The 16232-nt window shown below is 33.7% G+C and overlaps 3 protein-coding genes across 16 annotated transcripts in view; 1 reads left to right on the top strand and 2 right to left on the bottom strand.

Annotated features, from left to right (window-relative positions):
- Positions 1–1201, top strand: part of nAChRalpha3 (nicotinic Acetylcholine Receptor alpha3) — a 515737-nt gene extending 514536 nt beyond the window's left edge. Inside the window, exon 13 of the transcript XR_010953203.1 lies at positions 501–1201. The gene's annotated coding sequence lies outside the window, so the exon portion shown is untranslated. The remainder of the gene's footprint in view (positions 1–500) is intronic.
- Positions 1202–2926: 1725 nt separating this feature from the next.
- LOC137249395 (uncharacterized) lies at positions 2927–9011 on the bottom strand. 2 transcript variants are annotated; one of them, XM_067780820.1, is made up of 6 exons: positions 8621–9011; positions 5928–6274; positions 5606–5749; positions 4610–4810; positions 3648–3814; positions 2927–3583 (listed from the first exon to the last, which is right to left on the bottom strand). In XM_067780820.1, exons 1-6 carry the CDS (start codon positions 8825–8827, stop codon positions 3492–3494), a joined length of 1158 nt encoding a protein of 385 aa, XP_067636921.1. In that variant the 5' UTR covers positions 8828–9011; the 3' UTR covers positions 2927–3491. The 2 variants fall into 2 exon arrangements, with proteins under 2 accessions (XP_067636921.1, XP_067636922.1); XM_067780821.1 differs by lacking the exon at positions 5606–5749.
- Positions 9012–13096: 4085 nt separating this feature from the next.
- LOC137251305 (uncharacterized) overlaps positions 13097–16232 on the bottom strand; it is a 166750-nt gene continuing 163614 nt past the window's right edge. For 12 of the 13 annotated variants that reach the window (XM_067785653.1, XM_067785655.1, XM_067785652.1 and 9 more), the window contains one exon: positions 13097–13746. In XM_067785653.1, coding sequence (XP_067641754.1) covers positions 13567–13746 — 180 coding nt within the window. In that variant the 3' untranslated portion in view covers positions 13097–13566. The remainder of the gene's footprint in view (positions 13747–16232) is intronic. The other variant, XR_010953205.1, reaches the window with a different exon arrangement.

Raw genomic sequence — 16232 nt, forward strand, 5'->3', positions numbered from 1 at the left:
CGTTACTGAACCTATTTGGTATAAGTTCCTGTACTTTGGAGACCGCCCGTCATTTTTTTTTTGTTTTTTTTTTTTTTAGGATCAATTTGGGACTATTTCGGGATGCTTCTGGAACAATTCTGGATTTCTGGAATATGTCAGAAATACTTTTCTGATCATTTTCGAATAAATTTCAATTATTTCGGAATTCTTTAAGGGACCATTTTCGATTTTTTCTTAACTAGCTCGAAACTGTTTCAGATATATTGATATTAGAGAAAAATTGCAAAGTTAACAAACGGTGATGGTTACTAGGACATGCCGTTTGTAAGCTTTACAATTTTTCTCTAATATCAATAACAAAACAATTTTGTAAAACAATATAAGCAAGACTCGATAATTAAATACAGATCTTTCAGATATATTTTTAGCATTATTTTGAGGTTAGTTTGGGAGTATTTCGGGACTATGTCGGATTGCGTTGGGGAGCATTTTAAATTCATTTGTGGACCATTTTTTAGATCATTTCGGAATAATTTTGGGATAATGTGACGACTATTTCCTGATCCTTTTGGGACAATGTCAGAATAACTTCGGGACAGCGTTTGGATCGTTTCGGGATTGTTTATGGGATGGTTTTGTGGCTGTATAGGGATCATTTCAAGCTCATTTCTTAACCATATTATATGTAATAGATTTCCTACTAGGCCTACCTGTATTTTTAAATTACCAACACTCGTCGACTTAATGGATAATAAAATAAAATAATTAAAAAATTTTAAATTTAAATTTAAGTAGTAAAATGCACAAATTTATTGAAAATTGACAAATTCATATAGAAATTTAATAAGTTTGTATGTAACACAATAAAAACAGCAAATAAGCAACAAAACTGATTTCAGGTTGCATATAAAGCTACTTAAATAAATAAGTAATTAATAATAAAAATGTTGTTAAAACTGAAAATAAAAATTGTTTGTAAATAAATAATAAAAAAAACTTATTTATTAAGCAGCAAATGCATAACAAGGAAATTAATTGATATTAAAACGAAAATTTTTGCAAAGAATATTAAATTTAATTATTATTAACTAATTTTATACACAAAACGAGTTCACTTAAGCATTATTAGTAAAATTTTACAAATTAAGTACCTTAAATAAAAATAATATTCAAAAGAAAAAAAATTAAATACAAAAAAACTAAAACAAAAATAAAAGTAAACAAATTATTAAAATTCTTTTTTTATCTATTAAACGCAAATAAAAAACTAATTGAAATAGGCGATTGATAAAAGGAAATTAACAATAGAATATAAATAGGAGAGAAAATCCTTGCAAAATGTTAACAATTATAAAGATTATAAATAAGAATTATAAATTAAAAAATTACTGAAAGTGAAAACACAAACACAAAAGTAGCAAATTATTAATTGTAGCAAAACTGAAACAAAAGTTATTTAAAAAAATAATAAACAAAAAAAAAACAAAAACATGAAAATACTTGCATAAGCATATACTTAAGTTTACACTTAGCGCATTTAAGTTTTAAATAAGGTTTATACTATGTTTACACCGGTTATAATTACGTAAAATGTTTCAGCAAAAAAATATTACAAAAAAAGAAAAAAAAATAAAACTACTATGTAATTAAATGAAATGAAATTTAATGTAAAAGAAAAAGGTGGTTGGAAATTTAAATAGAATTTAACATTTAATTAGTTTGTCTGGTATTGAAAACAAAGTTGGCTTTAGAAAGTTGATGGAAAATTTTTGGAGGTTTGGAAAAGATAAAACATATGGTTCGTTGACTATGCAAGGCATTTAAAGAAAAATGCAGTTGAAAAGTAAAAAAAAAAAAGTAGGAAAATTAAGCTATAAAAGAATTAAAAATTTGATGAAGGTGAAATGAAAAACGAAATAAACAATGAATTTTAAAAACAAAATTTAAAAAAATGCACTATATATTTTTTTAATAAATGTAAAACTGTAATTGTGGTAAGTAATAGTCTAAACAAAATTAAATTATGAATTTATTGCCAAATAATCACGATTTAAATTAAAGCTGAGTAACTTTGCGCAGTGTTCACTTATTGCGTTGATATCGAGGGTGGAGCGTATGCGCTATTTGAAATACGGTGGCGTTAGTAGCGCCAGTCACACTAGACTAGTGCAAACTCCTCCTTGACAAAACAACAATTGATTACACTTACACGACTCTTTGAAGCAAAGATTCCATTTTAACGATATCTCGTTCAAATTTCTTTGAAAAGTTTAAGGCATAAGAAAAAAGTTGTTTCCCCATTTTTCGAAGTTAACCTCCAAAACAAACATATTGGCTTTCGAATTTCAAAGAAATATTGAAAGGCTTAAAAGGTCAAAAATAAAGACTTGGTCCAAAGATCGATAGGCACAGCCTCACAAAAAAAAAGTTGACGGAAGATGTGGTAATGCAACACACGTATTCCTACATATTTTAACAGGCTGAATCCGCAATCTCCATTGAAATTGACTTAACGGGTAGCAGTTCGGCCCTAACCTCAAAAAACGGAAACAATTTTGTAGATAAGGTCGTCCCGCGACCCACTGGGCCAATTTCGCTAGCGGATTCGGAGGGACTGTCGCATTAAGATCCGGCAACTTCTTTTGTGGAGATATTGCTTTTTCGCTTATTGCTTAAATTTTCAAAACCTACCTCGAAACAAATTTATTAGGTTAATTACTTACTTAATTGGCGCTTAACCATCTAAACGGTTATGGCCGTCCAACAAGGCGCACCAGTCGCTCGTTCGTCGCCCTCTACCTCTGCTTCCATAGGCGGGTTCCGATAGAAACACTTAGGTTAATTATTTACAATTATAAAGTGGTCATTTTTTTCGAAACAAGTATACTTACGAGCGCGCGTACAGTTCCAATAAAAGCGGATAACAATGAAAACGCATCTCAGATATATTCAACATTCAAACATTTTTTAATCGCTTCTATGTTAACATAATGTTATATGTATATATGTATTCTTTACCGTTTCAACAACGATTTTTAATTTACTATAATAATCGCAAAAATTTTAATATATAATGAATAGCAGTAAAACGTAGCGCTATTGTCCAACCAAGCCGTCGTCGTATAGAAAAATGTCTTTTCAATATTTAAAATGTTTTAAGGAATAGGATATAAAGTGCTTTTGAGTTACGAATGTGTATAAATATGTGTGAAAATAAATGTGCTTAAAAGGTAAGCCTAATTGTGAACTGGTGTTACAAACATTTGTGTAAAATAAAAATAGGGAGCTTAAATATGCTTGTTTATTGTTTTTTAAAACAATAAACAAAAACTAAATACTATGAAGTAGATTTGTACAAAATCATAAATATGTAAAGTCTTCTGGGTTGGGGCATCATAATTGGCCTTAAAAGTCTGAATTACAAAACATTTAGAATTAATAATGTGTATGTATGTATGTATAACGCACACAAAAAAACTTTATGTCAGAAAAGTATGTAGAATCGCTTTTTATTCATTAGCCATATCTTCAGCGTCATTTTCTATTTCCGAACCACGTCCTTCGCGTATACGCTTTAATTTTCGCTTTAATGTCATTATGCCTACAATTAACAAAAATAGTAAACGATCTGTTTCAATGTCATTACAGTAATATATTACACTTACATTTAATAGCTTGAAAGGCTTTGGCCGATGTGAAGGAACTTTCTGAACCGGATGGACTGGTTAATGTGCTCACTTTTAGTTTTTCATGTGCTAATTTCACTTCCATATAAGCCTTTTTCAGTGTTTTAAAATGGCGATGTTCGCTCGAGTCTTTTAGCAAAATACATCTGTTGGGAGATTAAGAAAAGTTGTTTAGTTTTTACAGTAAATGCGTAAGTAATGTGCATAAGACACCAAAATGTTCATTTATTACAAAAACCAGTGATGAGATGAGCCTATTTTAATCCTAAATTTTTGTGTATGACCTATTTAAAAATAAATACAAGGCGCGATATACCTCCGAAGAGATTACGACCGAGCTTCTCTTCCAATTTGCGTCGTGCTCCATTTATTTTGTTGTTGTTGTTGTTGTTGTTGTTGTTGTAGCGATTAGGTTACTCCCCGAAGGCTTTGGGGAGTGTTATCGATGTGATGGTCCTTTGTCGGATACAGATCCGATACGCTCCGGTAACACAGCACCATTAAGGTGCTGGCCCGCCCATCTCGGGAACGATTTACATGGCCACATTGAACCTTCAGGCCATCCCTCCCTCCCCATTGGCGGGACGGGACCTACATGTTTTACGCCGACTCCAAACGGCATCTGCAAGGCAGATGAGTTTTTACAGAGAAGCGTTTTATGACAGAAATACACTCGAAGTGTTTGCCGAATCACTGCCGAGGGGCGACCCCGCTTAGAAAAACGTTTTCTAATTGAAAAAACTTGTTTCTAAATTGTTGATGTTGCTTTGCCCGGGACTTAAACCCAGGATCTTCGGTATGGTAGGCGGAGCCTGCTACCACCACGCACGGCGGTCGCCATCGCCAGACTTTATAGTAGGCAATGAATGATACGGATAATTTGGATGAGATTGCGTTATTATATGTATTTATTGGTAGCTGAATAAAAAACTTCAACTCACTTTGCCGCTGATCCTTCACCAGAACAATCCATAGGCGATGAGTGGTAGATTTGGTGATAGAAATATTGTAGTACAGGTGAATTCCAAATAGAGATACCATACCACAACCAAATTATCACGTTTAAAGTTAATTTAAAATTTTTGGCAAATAGCGTAGGAACTAAATATTTGAATGGCAACAGGCTAATGAATACGTGTGACCTAAAAGAGGAAGAGAGAAAGTGATTAAAAAAATAATAATAATAATTACGATAGACTTAGGCTGAGTAGAAAACAAGTTGCGATAGATCGCACCTAAATTTGAAGCTGATGTGGAGAGGGTCCCGGAACAATGTTCTTGTTTGGTCCTTGCATATACAGAAAAAAATTGATTTTTATTGCAGCTTGGATATTTGCATTCTGTTTTTTTAAACTGATATATTTTTATATTGCTCTTGATAACCTCAATATTTGATATCCCTTTGAGCTATGAAATCGTTTTCTAATGCATTTGTCAGCTAGAAAGTTCGATGTGGTCATATCAAATCTTACCCGAGATGTTAGGGCTAGTATCATAATGGTGCTTGTTACCGGGGCGTACCGGATCTGTATCCGGTAAAGGACCATCACATCGATAACACTCCCCAAAGCCTTCGGGGAGCAACCTTATCGCTACAACAACAACAACCGGAACATGCCGGATCTATATCCCGCAAAGGACCATTAACATCGATAACACTCCGACAAATAGTGTTACAGCGATTTTTAAAACGGATTTCAAATAACCAATCTACAATAAAAACAACATCAGTATAGCCCTGATAAATCTTATAGTTCAACCGATGTTAGCATAGTCATGTGAAAAAATTTTAGTGTTTGTTGTAGCTGAACCTCTACCTAGGCTGCTAAAATATCGCTAAAAGTGAGTTGGGTGCTATAGCAATGGATGACGGGATATCGTTCTTATACACATAAAAATCCCTGTATACATATTCTCCTAATTGTTTGTTAACATACCACGAAGCAATGCGTAATCCCAAAAATACTTGAAACAACAAACGACTGCCATTCGAATTGATTAGGGCTAATAGAAAAAGTGTTTCCGTAAGTATATTGTAGATGCCTAAGCTGAGATTCAAGCCAACAAAATAGCTTTCATATCTGAAAGGAGATACAATTTAGTTTTTCTGTTTACGATTTAAGTAAATAAGTTTTTAGGAAATAATGAGGGCTTACACAAATTTTTCACATTAATTGGTTTAACAAAAATTAAATATTACAACCCATTATCACTATTCCCTTTAAATATTAAAAAATTATTATATATATATGTACATACTTGAAAAAATCTAAAGCCACTAGCGCTAGTAAGTATAGCGTCTTGGAGCCAGCCTCTAAATAATCAGATTCCTTAAAATCCAATATTGCACTATGCAAATAAAATGTTATAATAAATAATGAGTAAAATTGAAATTTTTCACATTGTTGTGATCTGTAAAAAATCATATTTTCCGATGAGTAGAATAAGGAGTAACGTCCTTGATTCTTGGATAGCTGTGGCAATAACATGAATTCATTGTAGAAGTAGAGGAAGAGCGTGCATGCGGCGTAAAACGAGACATTCCATATTGTGCGTGCAAATTGTTTTCGGTTGTAAAATTTTACATTGGATAATTTGAGAAAAACCTGCGAAGAGAGGATGTAAAACGGAATGAGTATTTGGGTTTAAATATAAAATTTTTCCGATTATTTGGCAAATAAAAAAGTTATAAAAACTTAGTAGAAAATTACAATTAAATTTAGAAAACTGCAATTAAAATTCAGAAAAGTACAGTTCAAGCTCAGTATTACCAATATCAAATCAAAATCAGTAGCTTATCATTCAAACTCAGAAACTCCATTTAAAATTCGGAAAATTACAATTAAAGTTAAGAATTTTCAATATAAAATCTGAAAGTTACAAATCATATTCCGAAAGACGAAATTCAAGTTGAAAACTTCCAATATAAAATCAAATTCAGAATATTACAATTCTAATTCAGAAACTCCACTTTGTATTCATAAAATAGCAGTTTTAGTTCAGAATTTAAAATATAAAATTTGAAAGGTACAATTTATATTCTGAGAGTTAATATTCAAGTTAAAAATTTTAATTTCAAGTTCAGAAAATTTTACATCAATAATTTATTATATTAGCTATATTTTAATTTATTAAGACTTCAAGTTTGCATTTTTTATTGTTTTTAATATAGGGTATAACTGTTGTTTTATAGTTTTAGCTTTTATAACCTTTTCTTTTTTCTACTCTATGTTTTTAGATTTTTTTAATTTTTTTATTTGATAGTATAAATTTTAAATGCGATTTTAGACATTTATTCGATTTAATCCACTTTTTACGTTATTTCTTAGTTTTTATAACTTAAGAGAAGATAAATCTTTTTCTTTTTTTCAATCTTTCAAATTTTTTCTTTTTTTATTTTATGGTTTAACTATTTGTTTCTTGAGAAATTTATTCATTTTTTCTCTCATAAGGTTTTTTTTGTTTACATTTTCTAATGGAATTTTAACAATTTGTATAGAGTTGAAACATGATTAAATTTTTTTTTTTTTAATTTGTATTAAATTTTTTGTATGCTATTTGTTAGTTTATAAAAACTTTAATTTTGATGAGAATGACAGAAGATAACACATTTTTATTTATTGTTTTACTTTTCCAAGTTTTCTCCTTTTTATTTTTATCTTTGAACGTTTTATTTAAATTGTTCTCTTATTTTGACGGGAAAGCGTTGAGTAGATTTTTCAGTTGTTTTGTTGATGTTTAAAACTTTTTTGAGAAAGTAATAAAAATATTTAATTTTCTTGCTTCCTGTTTAAAATTTCCCCATTTTATTTCTTTTTTCTAATTTTTTATTAAGATGTTTCTCTTTTGAAGTAAAAAAAAAATATTTGTTTTGGTTTTTTTTTTTGTCTAGATATTTTGTTTATTAAAATTTTCAGAATTTTATTAACTTTTACATTTTTTAAGATTTTAGTTTGAATTTTTTAAAATTTTAATAAACTTGAAATGCTACTTTAAATTTTATTTAGAAATTTTGGTAATAGTCCAGAACAAGAGTCGACTGCTAATACGCGTCCAAAAGTATCGAGAGGGGTGTCAAAAGACGCGTATTGACTGGACAACAATAATCCGAAGGCGTAAAAGAAAAAGATATTGACGAAAAACCGAAAAATCCACAGTATTTTTACGCAGAACACCTTTCTGCGTTGGCGGTCTTCGGCTGGGCTTTTAAAAAATTACCCCGGGCGGTCCACCAATGGCGTCGGATCAAAAATTTAAATGCGTGCAAAATCCTTTTTTACACAACATTTTTTTCAGTGCTCAACAACATTACAACAACCACATAAAAGTTGCCAACTTCAACTGCAAATATCTCCGGACAGAGATAAAACTTTTCTTTTCCGCCTCCGGATTATTGTTTTCGAGGTCAATACGCGTTTTTTGATATTTTTGGACACGTATTAGCAGTCGACCCCTGTTCTAGACTTTTACCCAAAATTTTAGTTCACTTTCGCCTTTTGATTTATTTTCATGGTTTTGTTCCCAAATTCTATGAAAAACTACTTTTAAGATAGTATTTTTTGGAAACTAAAAAATAATTTGCTACATTTTAAAACGTTTTAGTCTGGCAACCGCACGGGTAGCAAAACATGCGGTAAACAGTTAGCTGTCCTTTGGCCACTGCCCTGCTGCTCAGATAAACAAACAAACCAAAATGACAAACAGCTGACTGCATTGCCGGTGCATTTCTTCTTTGAACGTTGACAAACAATAGAAACAGCAAAATTGTAAACAACAAACAAAAAGCGAAAAAACTTGGATTTCTTCTATTTTTAGTGCAAGCAGCTAAGAAACGAAACACAAACCCCCAAATAAAGGACAATTGCATTATGGGCGAACTACACAAACAAACATACATATACATTCATGTGGTCGCCTTTGTACATTCATTTGCCCAATCTTTTTTAGCTTACCTCGGAGATCTTGTAGAATAGCATAAAACCTGCAGCAAAGAACAGGAAAATCCAGAACATGGCATTCATCAAATAATTTAAGTCCATTTGCTGCATCAGAGCATCGAGCCGTTCATTTGTGATTAGATATTTCAGCGGCAAAAAGAAATTGTAAATGTCCGCCCAATAGTCGGGCGGGCCAGGCTTCATATCCAAAATCGACGTCATTGTGTAGCAACAGCTGGATACGGTGATTTGCTAAGCAAAGTTCAAAGTTATTTGCTTTGTTTTTTACGATTTACAGAGCTTTGCGTTCACATTTTCTAAACCAATTTCTCGTGCCGTGAAAAAATCATCTTTTTTTTCTTACTACAACAACTTTTGCCAATTGCTTTTATTTAACTTTCACACGAATTTCTTGACAGCAATCTGACATTTTGCAGCGAGTATCGAGTTAAGACGTTGCCAGACTAAGCGATATGATATTAAGGTGGAAACAAAGTGAAAATTCGGTTTGTCACAGCACGCAGCTATTCAGAATGTATTATGGAAACGTGAAACTGCATTTTTTTTTTTTCAAATTTTCACAAAAGTTGGTATTCACATTCATAGTACAGGTCTACAAGTAGGATATGTAGCAGCACGCGCATACACAGCCACGCTCACCTGATAAAATGCTTGTTCTTGTTCGTTTTTTTTGTGGATGCTATTTGGCACTGTTGTACTTCTTAGGTCCAAGAAAAGTGTAGTAGTTGCTAACGAAAACTGTGTAAAATTTTTATTGCAAAATTACAAAGAAATATCCTTATTTATTTTCAAATGAGCACTTAATTAGATCTCTCTTTAAAATCCATATGTTTTGGACAATTTTAATTAACAAATTGTGATACTTTATTACCGGGGACGATTGCTAAAACACGACCAAAACCGTCGAGGGAGGTATTAATACACGCGTTTTTGCCTCGCTTCCAATAATTCGAATACTTTTTCGCCTTTGAACAATTGATAACAGGACAAAACGAGTCTTTTTATTTCTCTTTCCACATTTTTGAACGGGTTATTGCAGTCGACCTCGGTTTCAAACTGTTTTTCGCTGAGATCTTTTGAACGGGTAGAAAAACTTAGCACTCGTGTTTGTATTCTTAATGCTAAAATAACTACGCGTCCTCAGGTACCCCAATTCAAGACTTTTGTATAATTTTCTGTAGGACGCATATAGGTGCAATACATTTTCATACTAAATTTGTAAAAAAAAATTTACCTTCACGGCAACCCATATCTTATATTCCGCTCCTTTTTTTTGCTTCCCTGCGTCGCTTTCCACGACAGCAACTCCGGTAATTTTGACACTTCGTTCAGTGTCAAACGCATGTTCCACGCAGGTTCCACTGAGTTCCACACTAGTTTGAAACTGACCAAAATGTCAACCGGCGGTGTGTTAGAAAGAGAAATGAATTGTTTCCTTCTCATACATATCATACTTGTAAACCTGTACTATGTTCACATTATGTGGCGAAATAAAAGGTGGTGTGGAAATGAATAAACTACCACCAACTTTACATAGCTATAAAATTTGCCATTAAATGCGCTGTTAATGTGCAAATAGACCCCTTCCTTTTTCATAATTCGAATTCAACAAAAACTTACTTAATTCGGTAATTCTATACGATAGCATGACACTGCTAATACGCGTCCAAAAATATCGAGAGAGGTGTCGAAAGACGCGTATTGACCTCAACATCGACAACAATAATCCGAAGGCGGAAAGTAAAGAATTTATCTCAGTCCGCAGATATTTGCAGTTGAAGGTAGAGATTTTCATGTGGTTGTTGTAATGTTGTACCCACAAAAAAAGATTCTGAACATAAGTGTTTTGCGCGGATATAGTTTGGTCTCCAAACTGGTGTTGGACCCACCCAGGGTAATTTTTTATATATGCAGAAAGGTGTTCTGCGCAAAAATACTATGGATACCACCCCCCCTTTCGGAGGGACCCGGGGGTCATTTTTCGGGTTTTCGTTAATATCTTTTGAACGGCTAAAATTTTTATGTTCCGCCCTAGGATTATTAATACTGATGTCAAGACGCGTCGACATTTTTGGACGCGTATTGGCAGTGTCATGCAGTCGTATAGAATTACCCTTAATGCATCAAGCTTCCATGAGTCGCACTTTCTTAATGCTTAAGTCGGTTAAGGCGAATTTAAATAACCGCTTTGTTTGCTCCATAGAGCAACCAAAAGTTTTTTCTACGGTCAAACTGCACCATTAAGAACCACATACTCCAGCCAGCAAAGTAACATCAGCGAGTCCTTACAGCACCTTTTACAATAGTCGCATTTCTGGTGGATTGTTTGACGTCTAACCAATATTATAAAACAATTGAAGATTGAACGCCAAGAAGTCGACCTGAAAGTCGAATCATGCTAAAAAGCAGGCATGCTTAACCAACGAACCGATATCGTTTCGTTACGATAATTAACGTTAATAAACGAAACAAAGTCATTTCGTTTCGTTTATTAACGTTAAGAGCGTCAAATTAACGGAATGATTTTGTTTCGTTTTCTGCCATATCAAATCGTTTATTTTGATTATTAATTTCAAACTATGCTGGCAAAGCTGATTGATGGCGGTGTCATTAAAGATGAAAGCATTAGCCAAGCTGTTTGCAACTTTTCTCATGAATTTTGACAGTACGAACATTTCTCAGAGTATTTTTGACATTACCACCAACGAATTACACAAACAAATTACATGGAGTTTGTGTGTGTATGTCCGCTCGCTGTTACCACCTTACGGCTTCACCATGGCTATAGCATTGCCAGCACAATTCAAACATAAAGCTGGAGACATTGGTGCTTTATCGGCAACCGTATCGGTAGCATTATAACAGCTGATTCGACCTATCTTATGAGAATCAATGCAATCGATTATTGGTGCCGCTAAGGTCGTAACCGTATCGTAGCCAACCAATTCGGTTTTGGTTTACCGTCGTAACGATAAACAGCTGATTACGTTAGGGATACGGATACAGCGATACCACATACGGCACCAATGACTCCGGCTTAAAGTATCACGTTTTTGTTAACGTTTTTAACGTTAACGAAAGCTTTTCGTTTCGGTTAAAACGAGAGACAATTTATCTTGATAATTTCTTTATCGATATTTCGAAGTGTTTCAACGGAAACGGTGGAAATTTTTGATAAACGATTAGCTTAACGTTAAAGGTACGCGCACATTACGCTGCGCGACACGTAGCGGCAGCGGCGCCTCACAGAGCGACATATTTTGGTAATTCACATTAAGCGGCAATCGAGCGACACATTGCAGCAAAAGTTTGTGTTTATTTTTGTTTGCGAAATGGACGACACAGTTTTTGAAGCTATAAATATTTCATTTTTGTGCGAAGAAGAGGAAAGGAAAAGAAAAAGGTCGCGGGTATGGCTCCACGACATCTCATCCTTAAGATATGAGGAATGAGAGTTCCATACTCTTTTGCCCAGATTGAAAAAAGATGGTGCAAAATTCTTTGCATGTATTCTTATGAGGCAATTCACACCTAGCGGCAGCAGCACTGCGCGACACTTCCCAAAGCGGCTTTTTTGCCTAGTTGATCAAATTTGCCGCGCTGTGCCGGGTCGCGCAGTGCTGCTAACGCTAGGTGTGAATTGCCTCATAAGAATACATGCAAAGAATATTTTGTAGTGCAGTGCAGTGCTGCGTAGTGCAGCCTAATGTGGCCTTACCTTAAGGTGCATCCCTGCTAAAAAGCATTGAATTGAATATGAAAACGGACGATATTGTTTTTTTCTGATACGTTTACGGATATCTCTGATATGTTATAGAATACATATGTTACTCCGTTCCCTTGGCAAATACTGAATGCTCTCTAAAACCTGAACCTGAAGTTCAAACTTTCGACATCTGCAATTTGTAAATTCTATATTATTATTTTCCATGTTGATGCCGACGTGCCTACGTATTCCAAGCAATATCTATCTATGTATTTGAAATGAGGACAATATCAAACCTTTTTTGTGTCCTACATAAAAGGTCAGTTCGCACATTATCAATCTCGTTTTGATACAACTTTTTATAAATAAGCCTGTACTGGGAAAAGTCTCTATAAAAGCGAAACGATCGGAATTTCATCGCTGGCTCGAAAGGAAAATTAAAACTAAATATTTGTTTTCTTTTAAAATTTGTTTATTTATTTTTTAATTGTATTTTGTCAAGTAGAGAGATATGTAGAAAAAATATTAATTTAAATCGAAGTGATGTTTATACCTAGATTAATCAATTATAATATGTAACAATTATTTCAATAAATATTTTAAGTTATTCATGAATCAGTACTTCGATTATATATTTGGAAAGCATAAAAATATTGAATGAGATTTATTTTATTTAAACAATCCAATATATATAAAAAAATGAGTTTATATATATACTTATATATATATATATATATATATATATATATATTATTTATAGCGCATATATAAAAATAACAATAATAATAAAAATATAACTTTATAATAATTTAAATGCATTTACATATTCGCATAGTTAAACAAATTTTTAAATGCACACAAATTTACACTCATAGCCGAAATAATTTTATTAAAGAGATTTATAAATTGAAAAATATTTATACCATAACAAAAATATTTAAATCTAATGAAATTCAATATTTTAAAAACTGATCCAACCATCAGACAAGTGTTACTAAGTATGTTTATTACACTTATACATAAATATTTCTTAAGTATCTAAGGAGAGATAAATAGATAATAAGTTATAATTAATTTTTATGTAAAACAATTTAATAACAAAACTCAAACATTTACAAATTCTGTTTAATATTTAAATGTTCGGTTTCGTGTTATATAATATACAAACATACATACATAAATTTTTGTGTTATTTTCATAGATTTTGTCCAGGTACCACCAAATCTTTGTGTGCTTACGCAGCACTCAAAATTTCTCTAATCCACGCCGTATTCGAAGTAATTTTGTCGTACATTCTAGGACGCTCGACTCCACTAGGTCCGCATGCGATACGCCATGAAGAGACGCCAAGTAAAGCCCATTGGTTTGTGCCTGGTATAAGACATTGTACTGGTGCACCAGAGAACTCTTCTTGCTGTAATAGATTGGAGAGATAAACAATTTTTAATAAAAAGGTAAAAAACTGATTTTTGTGTTTTTTAAACGGTTTTATTTAGCTTGAGTTGACAGGCAGGCCGCATGCACGGCCGCACGGCCGTTGTGAACGAATCTTGTAATTGAAATTTAAGTAACTTCCCGATAAACTACAAGCTTGAAACTTGGAATATAGTTCAGCCCGATGACAATGCAATAATAAGAAAAAATCGCCGCTAGGTGGCGCAAGGATCGAGATATTCGCAAAATTCGCATTTGTGGTCCGATTTGGCTCATATTTGAAATACATAATACATGCAAGAATAAAAAGCGACTTATGAAAAAAATCGCCGCTAGGTCGCGCAAGGATCGAGATATTCACAAAAATCGTATTTGTGGTCCGACTTGGCTCATGCTTGGAACACATAATACATACAAAAATAGAAAGCTACCTATCAAAAAAAAAATCGCCGCTAGGTGGCGCAAGAATCGAGATATTCACAAAAATCGTATTTGTGGTCCGATTTGATTTGGTCCATATTTGGAACACATAATACATACATGAATAGAAAGCGACCTATGATGCCCGATTTGCCTCATATTTGGAACAAATATTGCATACAGTCCAGTAGAAGTGACATCAAAATATTTTGGAGTTGGAGGAGGGACAAGCCTACGTGGCGCAGAGTCGAGTAAAGTCTTTGGAAGGATTATGTATTGAGGACTTAGGTTGTAACAAATTGTCAGGAAAGAGTCCTTGTAATAATGAGTCACTAAATGAAGTAAATAGAATGAGAAATAATAGGCAATTAAATAAAGACTAAAAACTTGAAAATAAAATAATTAAAAAAAAAATTTAAGTTAAACGGTTTTATTGAAAACAATACTTACATGAAATAATAATAATACGAAAAACTAGAAAATAATTAGGTAGGTCCTAGGTACTAGTCATCACACTCCTCATCAATCTAGGGCGTTGATCAGACAATTACAAAAAAGCATTGGACGTGTCAAATTTCTATTGATAGTCATATATAAGACCAACTGAACCTTAATAAGGTTATGCTACTCCTCACATTTTTAGAAATTTCACGCGCCCAACGCTTTTATTTAATTGTCTGATCAACGCCCTAGATTGATAAGGAGTGTGATGGCTAGTATCTAGGACCTACCTAATTATTTTCTAGCTTTTCGTATTATTATTATTTCATGTAAGTATTGTTTTCAATAAAACCGTTTAACTAAAAAAATTTTTTTTCATTATTTTATTTTAGATATCAGATTTAGTATAACATTAAACCTTGTTGTTGTGTTAACAGTGCTTGGCCTTATTCAATGGGCACGACCACTCACAAATTTTCGTCAAAGTCCTTTAACAGGAGTCCAAGGAAACTGGCAATTTCAACAGGGGCGGACCATAGGGAGTTTTGTGTTAGAGGAGTAGGTTCTACATTACAATTGAAAAGATGGTTGGTGTCATGTGGGGACACATCGCATGCAGGATATACATTACGTATGTCGGGGTTGATTCTGCACAAAATAAGAGTTTAACCTGTTACAGTATCTAGCACATAGTTTGGCTAGGGTGACTCGTGTCTCCCATGGTAGTGTGCTTTCTTCTTCTGCAGGGGTAGGATATTGTATACTAATAACAGGGATCACCGGCCGCGTCCTAGCAAAAGCGTTTACCGATTCTGTTTGGATTTGGCTTCGGGGCTGCTTATGCTTGTCTGGATCAAACGGCTGTATTGGCAGGTGCCGGATCTCGTCATAGTGCTTATGGAGATCTCTTCCTATAGCCCCCATGGGGACGGGGCTAGATCAATCAGTTGCTTGCTATGATGTCCTGGTTTTTGACAGTTTAGCAAAAAACTGCCTGTTCAGCGTTTTGTTGTGCTCTTTAATGTTAAGCTCTTTGGCCTCACTATGTAGGTGGTATTCGGGTGTCATATGGAGATATCCCGTGGTATTTCTGATTGCAGCATTTTGATAGGCCTGCAGCCTTTTGAGGTATGTCTTTTTAAGACCAGGCGACCAAACTGGTAACTCATGAGCGGCCGGCCAATTTCTTTGTACGTAGTAGCAACGTTTCTTTATCTTTTCTGCAGGTGCTGCCGGCAAGCGACTTGAGGATTTTGTTGCTGCTTTGTACTTTAGATACAATTTGGGTGGCATTCCCCTTGAAGGTCAGAGTATTATCGAACGCTACCACTAAGATCTTTGGGTGACTGCCAGTCGGTAGCGTGAAACCATCGACGTGAACGTCCTATAACTTCGTCATCTATTCCTTCCACGTTGTAACCAGAGTGGTCACGGATTTTGCCGGTGATAATGCCAGGTTTCGCAAGGTGAAGACTCTAGAAAGGTCGGAGAGATAGCTGCTTGCTTTAGAAACTAATTCATCAATTGAAGAGCCAGGTCCCGTTGTCATAATCGTACAGGCGTGTTCAATTTTCCTCATTTTAGACAAGGGGAAGGTGAGCCTTC

Source organism: Eurosta solidaginis, chromosome 4, assembly GCF_040869045.1.
Source record: "Eurosta solidaginis isolate ZX-2024a chromosome 4, ASM4086904v1, whole genome shotgun sequence".
Lineage (NCBI taxonomy): Eukaryota > Metazoa > Arthropoda > Insecta > Diptera > Tephritidae > Eurosta > Eurosta solidaginis.